Source organism: Lineus longissimus, chromosome 18 (assembly GCF_910592395.1).
Source record: "Lineus longissimus chromosome 18, tnLinLong1.2, whole genome shotgun sequence".
NCBI lineage: Eukaryota > Metazoa > Nemertea > Pilidiophora > Heteronemertea > Lineidae > Lineus > Lineus longissimus.
This window is the reverse complement of record NC_088325.1, coordinates 12975952-12989357: the sequence shown is the minus strand read 5'-3', so window position 1 is coordinate 12989357 and position 13406 is coordinate 12975952. Positions and strand designations below refer to the sequence as shown.

Sequence of the window (13406 nt, the reverse complement as noted above, 5' to 3'; positions counted from 1 at the left end):
ACATCATAGTATCACTTTAAATGAGTTAGACTCCACCAGGCCATGAGTGAATAATTCATTGCATGATTTCTTTTGTCGGATGGACTCTTTGTGATGGAATCACATCAAGCTCTTATCACAACTCTGTAACATGGATATATTCGATGGTATGTAATTTTTTATATCAACCAAATATTATTCTTGGAGAAACTCACATTGAGTATTTTTCTTTAACAGTATAAAAATGAATGGTAGAAGAGAGACCCGCACAATAATTCTTTCGGCGTGGTCTCAGATCGCGCAAATCACTGGCAAATTACTCATCATTGACCTCTAGGGAGGATATTGCGGTTAAAAAGAAATTGCCATATTCGCACATTGACGCTATCCCACCAATTCTCCATATTTTATATCAAATTAATTCCGCCCTTGCCACACCCCCCCCCCCCCCGCATTGTTTGTATAGGCTGTCGATAAGGATAAATTGATGGACGGCAACTAACCCACGTGTGAAAATAGTTGCCTCCTTTAATTTTTACGTTGACAACTCGGAGCAACAGCTAGCACTTACAGTTAAACTGTAATACGTTGTACATGTATATTATCATAAAACTATACGTTAACCCTGATAAAAACCATAGCATATCCTACCTTTTTCTGGCCGTATCCTTCCTTATCAGTGTTTCAAAATTCTCCGATTCAGAGATGTTCCGTGATTAAATACACTCCGCATTCAAACGAAATATTCGAAAATAGCACTTTTTAACCTTTTTTTACTCACAGTTGATTACCCCCTAAAATCGTAATCCAATAGAAATATATTTACGATGCCTCTTCCGGTATTTTTGGAAAAGCAACAAATTATATCTTTTTTTAAAATATAATTTCTTTTATTGACAAACTATTCCAAAATAGATTCATTCGTTAGAAAAGGATTCAACGCGTTATGCACCAATTCGACGTGCAATGTACGTTGTGATACGTAATACATTCATAAAACGAGAATTTCGTTATTCCGCACAGAACAATGCATCCAAGCCTGCTAATTCTGATGTGATGACGATGCGGGGAAATATCGCCTAAATACGGGGCCTATTCCAGTGCTTGGCGAGTTGGAGGTGGTACTGTTCATTAGGCCAGGTAAAATAAACACTAGTATAAACTGGCTCTCGTCAACGCCCGCCTCGATTTAATAAGCCGCTCTAAAATATTTTTGTTGAAGTTTTTTATTATTTAGAATGTTGCCATCGTTCTATATAACCTTTACATCATAACATGCCGCATGAGTGCTATGATAAAAGCTTGTAAATGTTGACGTTTATGTACAAAACTGAAGTAAAGCGATCATTATTCATATTTCCCCCTGCTCCTTCAACGACGTGCATATGTCGGCTCTAACGGTACCATCAATAACGTATTTAAATAAAATCCCCCCAGCATTGATTTCGACAAAATTTTCTGATGAGAAACATTGTTTAATTATTACTTAGCCTTGTACAATATCAATTTCAAAAAGCATATGGCGGCAGCCAAAGCACCCTCAGCCGGTTTCTGTGCATTACCAATCCCTTGTTTGGCAACAATGGCAGGACAGCGAAAATAGGCCAAAAGGTTTTTAAGCTGCTTAGTTACGTAGTACATTGTACCATGAATAAATATTTATTCATGGAAGTACGCTGTAAGTCTACGGCCCATCCATTGACATCATTTTAGCTGCTTTCGGCGACCTGGTCGGCGATATCTAGCCTTTTGTATTAATTTTTTTAATTTTTTAACTATAGTGTCACCCCTGCTGAAAGGACCGACGAGCCTTTTTGCCTATGAGACACTCTTTACTTCCAAACTCCTATCTCTAATTCAAGGCGCCTTGCGAGAAGGCAGTTTCTACCTCAGATTTTACTTACTGGCGGAGAACGAACCGGCCGCATCGCAAAGAGCTTACCAGCAAGCCACGAACCTTTGAACTTCCATTCTCGTTCTCATAAACAGATCAGAATCTGAACATCTCTATTTCATCACGTTTCACAGAGAGAGTTGGAGGGAGGCGGGCGCGACGGGAAAGTCCAGGAATTCGGATTCCTTTTTCCTACTGTACTGGAAAGTTGACACACTTAAGTGAAATTCAAGTCAATTGACTGTTTGACCACACCCAGACTGAAGAGAGCTCATGGCGATGAGTAGGCGATTTAACACTTGACCTGAACTTAAAGATTTCTGTGAGAGGCAATTTTGTTTACGTAAGATAAATGGTTTATTTTATAGTTCAAGTGACAGGTATACTGCGAGTGAGAGTACACCTTGTGACGCTGAAGCAGCCTTTTTCACTTATGGGTTGCGCGAATGTAGTCCTACATGTACTTTATGAAAAATGAAATGCCTTGTTGCAATGTGGCACTGTTTTCAATGTACATGTATTATATAGCGTTTTGACCACCGCGGGTTGGTAGGCCTTTTTGGGAAGTTAAGTGCACATTTTGCATCACATTTTAAGGTTTATATTAAGGCGTTTTCGAAATTAATACCCATCTGCAGGAATGGGTTATTTCACCAAACCACCTCAGGTGGAGTTGTCCTTTCGCCAAAAACCTCCGTAAGACGCCTCAGCTTTGGCGTAAATTTTAGCTCCAGCCCCGCGGTGTTCAGCGAGACAACCAATACCTTCAGGCAGTTTGGTCACCCAACTGGAAGTAGCCGAAGATTAAGTCGCGAGATCAATGTATTTGAAAATAACATTTCAGTAACCTGTCAAACATTACTTCCAAATGTTTTGATCTCTTCCCCACGTTCCTGATATTTTGCCCCCTTGGTCTACGAAATTCGTTGTCGCCCGATATTTATTTTGTGTGCAAATATTTGATATGTTCGCAACCGGTTAAAAAATATACTCTACACTCACCGATCTAACACCGTTTCTGGATATGCAGGCCAAGCCACCTTAGATAATGGGTGATATGAATAAAGACTAGCAAATGCTTTTACTCCGGTTTTGTACAGGAATGCCTAGTGTAAATGTACATGCAGATTTAGATAAAAGCATTTGCTAGTCTTTATTCATATCACCCATTATCCGCATTTTCGCTGGACAGGATGCCATTCAACATTTTTCAGTCGGGATGGACAATGGGTGGGCGACATCTGTCAAAGAAATCAACCGGTCTTACGGTAAGTCTAGAGTATGCCCTCGTTCATACGTAACTATTTTTGGTTGTCGTATATGGCTGGCGGGAGTGGACAAATATCTGAATTAAGGGTCGGGATAAATCAGATTTATACCACGACTATATTCATAATAGTAGACAGCCAATCAGACCCCCGCATTTCATGAATTATGGTGACCATTAAATCTGAATTATACCACGACATAAATGAATCAACCCACGACTATAATCGTTTTAGACCCACGACTATATTCGTAATAGCAGACAGCCAATCAGAGAGCCGAATTTATGGACAGAAGTGCGATTTATGGACGCCGGAAGTGCGATATATGGACGCCATAAATAGCACTTCCGGCGTCCATATATCGCACTTCCGGCGTCCATAAATCGCACTTCCGTCCATAAATTCGGCTCTCTGATTGGCTGTCTGCTATTATGAATATAGTCGTGGGTCTAAAACGATTATAGTCGTGGGTTGATTCATTTATGTCGTGGTATAATTCAGATTTAATGGTCACCATAATTCATGAAATTCAGCTCTCTGATTGGCTGTCTGCTATTATGAGTATAGTCGTGGTATATCTGATTTATCCCGACCCTTAATTCAGATATTTGTCCACTCCCGCCAGCCATAGTCGTATTCGCAATTGAAGGGGGTGACAGGTGATTACATAATACGCTGTTACCCCTGCTGCCTGCTTGAACAACTGCAAAAGTAGTAACAACGATCAATTATGCATAAGCGTGCGAATAAACTGCATTTGCCTTTGATTTGAGACCATGGGATCACCATGGGATCACAAAAATCAAACATTGTTCGGATTGGCTTGTCACCAATCCTCGTGATTTATGTAATTTAACAATTGAACTTACCTTCTGTATTTCCCGTTTGGCATTGAATTAAAATTCACAGTTTCAAACAACCGATTGGCTTGACGCAAAGCGAGATGGTGCAGCAGCAGGACTTGGTGAAGACTTGATTAAAGCTCCAAGTGACAGAAGACAATCATGGTAAAGGTCCCTCGCACTTTTGATAGCTTTAACCGTCATGCTCCCGCCACTTAAGTAAGTGAACAATTGATCGAACGTATCAAGCAACGGAGTTGAAATTGTCATCAATAGATATCAAATTTTATTATTGTGTTACTAAATGTACATCATGAGAAGAAGATATAGCCAGTCATGATCGGCTAGTGGATTATTTGGATTTGCAAAATGAGCATGCGATTCGTCGATGTAGGCACCGGGCAAATAAACCCCTCCTTAGCCCGTATAGGAACAACTCGTCCTTCTTCATGAAAGGGTGCGGCATCTTAAGAATAATGTACTATGTATAATGTACTATGTATAATGTATAATGTACTATGTATAATGTACAATGTATTATTCACTCATCATTCGCATGAATTTATACATTTTCGGCCTCGGAGCAATATTGTCTTCTTATTTCTCCAAGCAGTAGTAGTAAATAATAATATATACAATTGCAAGGTTTTGATCAATAACGGTTACGGCTATGTAACGTCCACTGAAGGCGTGCTTCGCATTGTTCCCGCATATCAAATCTAACGTCTTATCCTCGTCAAGTTTGGCTATCACAAAGTTTTTGTTTGTGTCTCTATTGGGCCCTCGTACCTTAAATGTTGGTAGTCACACATTTTTCCTAAGAGCCAGTATCCTTACTATGAATTAAACTGCATCGGAATACAATTACAATTGTACTTTATAAATTATTTTAAGTACTTTCACCGGGCGCATATTGCTGATGGCGAAAAACCCTTCAAGTTTTCAAAAGTTCAAAAACCTTTATTTCTGTTGTCCTCCTTTTAAGCTCCTTGTAAATATGCCCAGGTGAACACCGAGTCCAAGACTGCCATCGTTACTTCTCGGATGAATAATCTCATGCATCCAATCAGACATCCAATTTCACTATGTATTACTCTAAATAATATAGATTACAATTTCACCACACACGTATATATATATAGACTGACGGATCGCGTTTATCATATGGGCTAAAATTTCTCTGCGCTTAGCTGACGCAAATCAAGATAAACTGAACTGTTAACGTCATCAAGCTTCGCGTACGGAGATTCTCCCACAATGTCGCTGTTCACATCAGTATCCTCTTGGACGGCTTCCGCCCGAGCCGTGCTGTCATCCGAGATCTCATTCCTCCTCAAGTCTTCGTATGTGAACACAACAGGACCAGGATTACTGGAATTATCTGCGGCAGTTTCGCTTAGGCTGTCCCGCAGAAAAGCGCTATTCACGTAAATTGGTTCCTTATTGACAGTGGCTTGACTGTTCGGAAGGTCCTCGTAGATGTCTGTAGGTTCTTCAGTGGTCGCTTCGTCTTGAGTGGGGGCTGCATCGGACTCTATCTTGTACTCTTCGTTCCACTTGCCAAAGTGAATGAATCCCTTTTTCCTGTAAAGTCAAGGGCGGTCGTGAGAAGTTATTTCAGCATCCAGTATATGGAAATGGGAATGATTACTTCGTGGTAGTATTGGTACGTACGTATATCAACCACTATTTAACGGGAAACCGGTCGCATGGAATATGTCAAATGGCATTCTGCTTAAATACCACAAATTATGTGGAAAGCAAGCACACTATCAGTCTGATATTGAGCAAGCACATAGTGATTCCCTATTTCCTATTAATTAACTTACAAAACAGTCTTCAGGAAAGTACAATCAAGAGAAAAATATGAATTAGTTTGATAAAACTTATAAAAATCGCAATGTTGCTCGATTAGCCTCACATATACATGCTCCTACTGATAATCGAAATCCTTCGAGCTTCGGCCCCGATTTCTCGATGAAGAAAGAGTACTTTCTCCGAGCTACTATTTTACTAAAACGAGTCGTTCTTGCTTACCACAGGCTAATCCCCAGGATAACCACGATAGCGATGATAATCAGCGACCCGACGACTCCACCAATTGCACCACTAGCGGTACCTGTTTTAGAGACGAACAAGACAATAGTAAACAGACGGAAGAGAAGCAGTTACCGAATGCACAGCCTGGGTAACGGTTTTAAGTGTTCCGTTTCCGAGCGTTTTTCAATATCGCTAAATGGTAATGTTATTCGTGTGATAAAAATGAAGTCTAGTACTACGCCATCGTCTGGTGTCCTCGAAACTGCTCAGATTCATGAATGAAAATAAGTTCCCGACAGAACTCTCCATGTTTATAAGCGCTTCATGATTGGTTTCCCTGGTGATCAACTTGTCTTAAAGTAAACAGCTTTGCCTGACTCTTTCTATCAGAGGCACTAAAATCCCTTCTACATCATTCTGAAACTTGCCTCGAGATTCACCTAGTGCCCGTGGTGTTACCGTTGCTACCGTTGCTGGCGTTGTCGGTGTTGTTGCTGGAACTGACACTGACACTGGTGTCGTGACGGGGTCTGGCTGCGGTACTGTAGAAGACGAAACAAGAAGCATCGCAAATGTATCAGTATTCACTCAGCAATTAATCAGCTCAGATGTACATTTATAACAATTATAGTAAATGCAACCACTGTGACCATGTGCAGTGCCATCATATTCCCTTTAGAGAGAATAATTGGCCGAATAGGTCGAAATGGGGCTGATAAAAAATGCATGAGGACAGCCTGGTACAGTATTGTTTGGTCTTACAAAAAAAGCAATTCCACAATATTCTTACGACCATCATCCAAAGAGGCCAGCCTCGCAAAATGATGTATATGTAGCACACATTGAAAGGCACTATATGTGGCGAGCTGCAATCATTCCCCAAGATGTATGTTTATACACATGATACATCAATCTTGACACTAGAGGCGCTGATTTCGTTCTTTACAACGCCTACAGAACAAGTACGTTGCCACCATCTTGAAAAGCAGTACCGCGGATGTAGCTCAGGAAAGAATCTTTCTTATTGCTGTGAGGCTATCGCACCACCACAAAACCCGCGATGCCCTACGCTGCGTTTGTAGTTCTCCGTACAATCATCTTAAAATCCACTAGTAAGTGTCAAATTTGATCTATAAATCTATTTATCTATCTCATATTTTGTTATCTATTAATAAAATAAAACGTTTTATGAGAGAAAGTAGCACTTATTCGGCCTGAATAAGATTTACAATCTGAACTGGCGACACAGTTTATGACGTAGGATTGTCAAAACCCTGAATCTCAGGATGCTGATATCCAAGCTGGCGACAATTGATCAATTCATTTTTAATTTCGGCACGGGGCGAGTTTGATGATACATATGGCAGCAGAACATTATTGATGAGGGACTGACACTTACCTGTCACTCGAATGTTCAGTTTCATATCTCCTGTCCAGATATTTGCTTGAAACTTGATGGTCATTCTGTTCGTGTTGTACGTCATCACCTTTTGCGCAGTGTCGTCGCCGTAGAATGTGTCGGTGACGGTATTTGTGATAAACGATAGAAATTCAGTGTTCCGAAACATCTTGTTGTGGGTGTAGATTGTAAAATTGGAAGGTGATGTGAGATCGACGTAGCAGGCAGCACCAATAGTATACTTGAAACTTCCGGGGTAATTTGGAGATCGAATGAATGTGACGCCGGTGGCTAGAGTATAATGTCTATTCGAACAAATATTGATGGACGGCACTGAAAAGCAAGAGGGGAAGAGATGGCAGTTGCGACACGCACACCCATTGCGGCGGTGATGAACATTACTTCAAAGTCCATTGGCAGCACAGGGAGCTAGACCTACATCATCACCCTTAACTTGTTTAGTATCGGGTATTTCTGTGATATATATTTATATGCCGTAACTACTCTGCTGTCCTACGGGTAAATTTCTTTTAGAATGACAGCTTTTCCAATACTTGTTTGAACTTAAAAATGTTAAATCCATTTGCCTGTTAGCAACACAATTAAAACCCTATACTTACGCCTCTCCTTGCTGCACACCACTCCTGAGGCATTGACGGAGTGACAGACGCCTTTCTCGAATGCCACATCATGCTTACACTCTGCAAGACTCTGCTCATCCCCGCTACACTGGACATTGATCCAGAAAACTAGCGCAGTACCTTGACCGAACAAGGCATCCTTTGTAGCATTAGCAGCATACCTATACAAATGGGAAATCATTATTTAAACACTTGTACACACAGGTTGGCCAAGATATGTTCAACAAATGGCGAGAACTGTGTCTATCCCTCCTATTCCTGGTTTGTACCTGCAATGGCAACCAGTCAAGCTCAGAATCCGGCACAAGATTCTGCTCTTGGTGTTCAAGTGCTTGACTGGGGAGGCTCCAGTATATCTCAGATCCATGATTCAGTTAAGAAGGATCGATCGCCAAAGCCTTAGATCAGGATCTGCGATGTTCCTTGAGGTTCCTCGGTTCAAGTCCCTGACTCTTTGTGGTCGTTCCAATGCGGTAGCTGCTCCAAAACTGTGGAACCAGCTGCCGCAAAGTTTTACTTTTACTCCTTTTTTGACAAGTTACCCATTTCGACACATAAATCTCAATATTTACCCTTGCGAATGTATCCATGTGCAGGGTAACTGTGTTTCATATGGCCAACATAACAGTCAGTTAACTCGACTTGGCACAGCACTGAATTCTACAAACTGAGGTGCCAAATACCTACCTGAATCCAAGCTGTCGACATACAACCTGAGCTGCTTTCATGTCCCATCCAGTGTCGCAGATGACTCCCCAGTTACCATACGTGTACACTTCCACTGTCCCGTTACTTGGTGAGCTGTCAATAGGGGAGAGACGGAGATCGAATCCTTGCTGTCTCGCTGGAAGAAACTTTTAAAATGAACATTCAATGCTACGAATTTGAGGCAAAGCATCTTATCTGCCCGACACAAAATGGCCTTGGCAGAGCTGATGTGCACCATCAGTAAACCTGTGCCGGAAAATGGATCTAGAAACGCACATTTTACCCGTTTTATTAACGAACGAACTAAAAGTAAGGTTATATTCGGAAGCATTCTATCAATGTATGACTAATATACATTCAAACAAAGGCTTTGTATCACGTTATTTCACTTGCGTTGATTCACATACTCACTCATATTGAGCTTGCAGGCGAGTCCCAAGATTTTCGTTGATGGGCAATTTGTCATGACAGTCATAGAACATGAGGCTAATGTTGGCTGAGTTCCATTACAGAAAACGGACACAAACCTATTGCCTTTATAGGAATCTTGATTTGTAACTAATGCAGTAAATATGTCACTGAAAAATTGAAAGTCAAATGGTGTATTTAAAATCATCAATTGGAATGGATGAACGCATTGACTGTGCTTTCACGTTCAGAGAAGACTTTCTTTCTCTGAACGTGAAAGCACGGTCTAATGGTTGTATCTATCTGGTCATTTCTGGAAGAAGTACAACGCCAAATGCACTTTTACTGATCTTAATGTGAGTTTAGCAACCTATCAATCTAATCTGATAACTACAATTTGAAGGGCCAGGCGGGCGTACCTATAACCCATTTGCCCACAGGTGGTCTTGCCAATCGACGTGTCGTTCAGCGGCGAGCCAAAGCACACTGCAGCCTTTTTACCATCTTCAGATGTGACCTCAAGTATTCCAGTGTGGCCGGTGCTTCCGAGAAGTGTTGCATTGAACATACCTTCCAGTGCTAAAATGGAGTTTAAAAAAAATAACGATGCTCATTAAAGGGGCTTTCGCGCGACCAGCAGTTCAGTGCTAGATTCGTCCTGCTGTAATAGGGCATGTGATATAGGGTTTTAATCAGAAACTCGCGCTGACTTGAGACATCAATTGCTTTCATACCGACTGACGCCCGTAAAGGCATTTTATTAAGGGAAGAGCTTAGGGGAAAGGTAGCATTGAGATTGATTTGTTCACAATTTACACCCAGGCGCCAGATGTTCAAAGCAAGTTTGTCACTAATGCTGGCGTTTACTTGACTTGGCGTTACGGCTAAGGGCTTAACTGAAGGAGATGATGCCAAATCAAGTTAAACGTGATACTATGATGTGATTTACAACTTTGCGGAAATACGTCCGTTTTTAATTGTTGATCACAAAGGTAAAGCTCAAATTTTCCATTTTTGATTAGATTTATTATAAAATCGCTGAATGTAAACCACCGCGACCGCGAAAATGTTCATGTTGTGACGTCATCAACGAAAACGGCATCGAAGCGAGCCGTCCGGGCGGGATTAAACCATCAATTTCTAGAAAATGTGCATTTCGATTCGAAAACCTTACCGATTTATGAGAAAGTGACGTAGTCATTTGTCAAAAACAGCTAAAACATTATATGGTGAAATTTGACACGAGTTACCCTTTTTAACGCCAGCGTTGGTAGCAAAATTGTTTTGACTAACTGGGCCCTGAGGTTGTAGACACCGTGGCAGCGTTTCGATTTCATCGTGACGCAATCCGTTCAGAATATGAGAATCAAGAAGGCAGATGGAGCAGTCTAGTACCGTACCTGTGTTAACCCTGCACCTCAACGCTATTAATGAAGCAAGTAGGCACTGGTGCGTGCCTTCACTTATGTAGCATTCATCGAGTCTTGACATTGTGTAACTGCAAGATATATATCGAAATAGTCCTTCCTTCTGCCCAACTGTGGGATACCTCTGATAGGAACCATCCCTAAATGGAAACAAATTGATTGCTACCTACAATTAATTACATGCATTATAACATAAGTATTTGATATCGAGTTGATGAAAAAATATAGAATTTTAGAGATTTTCTGCGGCTCGTGCAGATCACTAAATTAGGGGTACTTATCATCATGGAGGTATTATTAAGATTGTGTGTTAGATAGAAGCTCTTAAAAGCTGATGAGATATTGGAGCTTATTTATCGGACATGATAAGAGAATAATATGTTTCTTGTTTCTTCTGGAACCTTGCTTATACTGTCTGTCTACTTACAGATATCCTAACTGCCGACATGCTACTCTTGCATCGGATGAATGAAAGGTGTAATAACATATATGTCCCCACTTTCCACGGTACCGGACATCTAACAGTCCACTGATTTCACCATCTCTTTTGGTTATTCCGCTTAATCGCACTACAAGCGCCTGCGTGGAAGCTGTAATAAAAGCAATTGAAAATTGAGCGTTCCGTGTATAAACTGAAACACGTACATGTATCATCATAATAATCATCATCATCATCACCATCATCGTCATCGTCAACATCATCATCATCCGATCATCATCATCATCATCATCATCATCATCATCGTCGTCGTCGCCGTCGCCGTCACCGTCACCATCAGCATCGATCATCGATCATCGATCATTAGCTAGACCAGAGGTCACAACAGAACATGTTCAAAAGGAACAAAAGTGAGGGTTTTCTAAAAACCTTTACTGCAAAGTTTTTCACACAATGCCCTGATAAACCTCTAAACTGTATCCAATTGCAAACTTCTTTCATTTTGACAGGTCAAACAGGAACCACTCTACTAGATAATTTACACTGCTCGAGTACCAAGTAAAAATCGGCTACTTACAAATGCCTGGTAAACATGATAAAGTGACGGCTATAATGAGAATGAACAACATTATGATTTCAGAACTGGTCCATGAACAATTATAACATCGTTTCCGGAAAGTGATTGGCCTTGTTTTGCTCCACTAGCCATACCCCGGCGCGGTATTGTGAGGTGGTATGCTTGAATATAAACTATTAGTCGATATTTTTTAAGAGCGTTGACAGTAATTCATCTGTAGACCAATAAATTGTATATCAAAACAGGCTAAAGTCTATATAAGCAGTTGGTGGAGCGTGTCGCATTCTAGTTTACATTTGCATTTTATGCACCAATATCATTATCTGAACAGATTAAAAAAATCTATGTAGGTTTGATATATACAGGTCAAGACGGCAAGGCACGTGACCATCGCCAATAGCCAATCAAGCAGCCCGATCGATCAGGAAGTTATGAACATGTAAACATGCAAGTATATAAATAGAAAATGCATTGGAAAGTTTTAAAGGCAGAGTGCGTCCGTTTGAAATGCTGCATTTACTCTAGATTTGGAGTTCATAAAAGACAAATTTCAAAAACCACATAGACATGTAATCTAAAAATGCAACGGTCAATCGCGTAGTTTCTTTTACAATTATACACTGAAGACATGCATGTTTAAATGAAGTTATTGAACGGACTCGTTGTCTCTAATTGGAAAAAAAACTAATTCAAACCACTCTGTTAGAAAATAGAACTGCCACATCGCCTTGAGCATATCTTGTCTTTTCGTATTCGCGTGTTTGTGGTTTCATCATTCTCACAAGGCCAGCCAAGGGGGGGGGGGGGAGTTTTACTTTGGCCATGAGATCCAAAAGTCTGCTGGGGTTGAAACCCCCTTGGAAATGTTGTTTCCCCTGCTATGCACAATGCACAATCTTGCAACTAAGGAGCCGCTGTGGTGTAGAGGCTTGGACTCTCGACTGGCGGTCAAGAGGTCCCGGGTTCGATCCCCACTGTCAACGTGAGACTGTAGGCATGTCTCTTTTTCTTACTTGCCTCTCTGCACCAAGGTGTATAAATGGGTACCGGTCAGAAATGCTCAGATTGTAGCTCGTCTGAGGTCTACTGAACTGTTTCAGGACAGACCAGGGTTAAAGTGTAAAGTCGGATGATACTCTATATCTTTGTTGATATCAGAATATAAACCCTAAACTTTTACTTTAACTTTTTTTGCAACTGACACATTCTGAAGTTCAACATGAACTCTTAGTTTGAAAATAGACGTCCACTCTGGAGAAAGAGGTACCCCCAATCGCACGGCAAGGTTTGGCCAAACCCGAGTAAAACCAGGAAACCTATTAGATGTTGATGGATTTAGCGGAAATACAACAGGTTCTGTGTGGTTGACACATTCATACTCCACCCATCATTATCCTCAGGAGCCAACCAAAAGGTGTGAATGGACTACATTTCATAATGCATTGTGTGTGTGTAGTCATGATCCCATGACCACGAGAAATTTCGCTCACTGTGTTAGTGGACAGACTCGCTAGTAGATGGAACTACTTTTCTTTCAACTTAATCCATAAATGACATTTCTTTTATTTTCATAAAACTTAACAACTTGCCGAGTTTCCTTTGTCGAGAGGAGCTCACCTTTGACACGATGATAATATTGTTATTATTGTGTAAGATATCTATTTATACACCGAGATCACTTTCTGATTGCGCCGTTGAGCAGCCAATCACGTTACATGTAAACAACCAGGAAGGGCTATTATATGGATTACGCAGTTAATCCTCCAGTTACCTAACATCGAATG

The 13406-nt window shown here is 40.8% G+C and overlaps 1 protein-coding gene across 1 annotated transcript; it reads right to left on the bottom strand.

The window, feature by feature from the left end:
* Positions 1-4282: 4282 nt before the first annotated feature.
* Positions 4283-11755, bottom strand: LOC135502104 (deleted in malignant brain tumors 1 protein-like). Its single transcript, XM_064794668.1, has 11 exons — positions 11623-11755; positions 11034-11196; positions 10580-10746; positions 9599-9758; positions 9183-9349; positions 8751-8907; positions 8043-8224; positions 7423-7755; positions 6452-6565; positions 6021-6102; positions 4283-5567 (listed from the first exon to the last, which is right to left on the bottom strand). Exons 1-11 carry the CDS (start codon positions 11672-11674, stop codon positions 5153-5155), a joined length of 1992 nt encoding a protein of 663 aa, XP_064650738.1. The 5' UTR covers positions 11675-11755; the 3' UTR covers positions 4283-5152.
* Positions 11756-13406: the final 1651 nt, after the last annotated feature.

Bases quoted from the DNA above. Each gene is read 5' to 3' on its own strand.
- LOC135502104 (XM_064794668.1), bottom strand. From the start codon at position 11,674: ATGTTGTTCATTCTCATTATAGCCGTCACTTTATCATGTTTACCAGGC. The intron at 6,566-7,422 runs GTAAGTGTCAGT...CGTCTTCTACAG, and splicing joins ACTGAACATTCGAGTGACAG to TACCGCAGCCAGACCCCGTC. The intron at 5,568-6,020 runs GTAAGCAAGAAC...TTGACTTTACAG, and splicing joins ATCCTGGGGATTAGCCTGTG to GAAAAAGGGATTCATTCACT.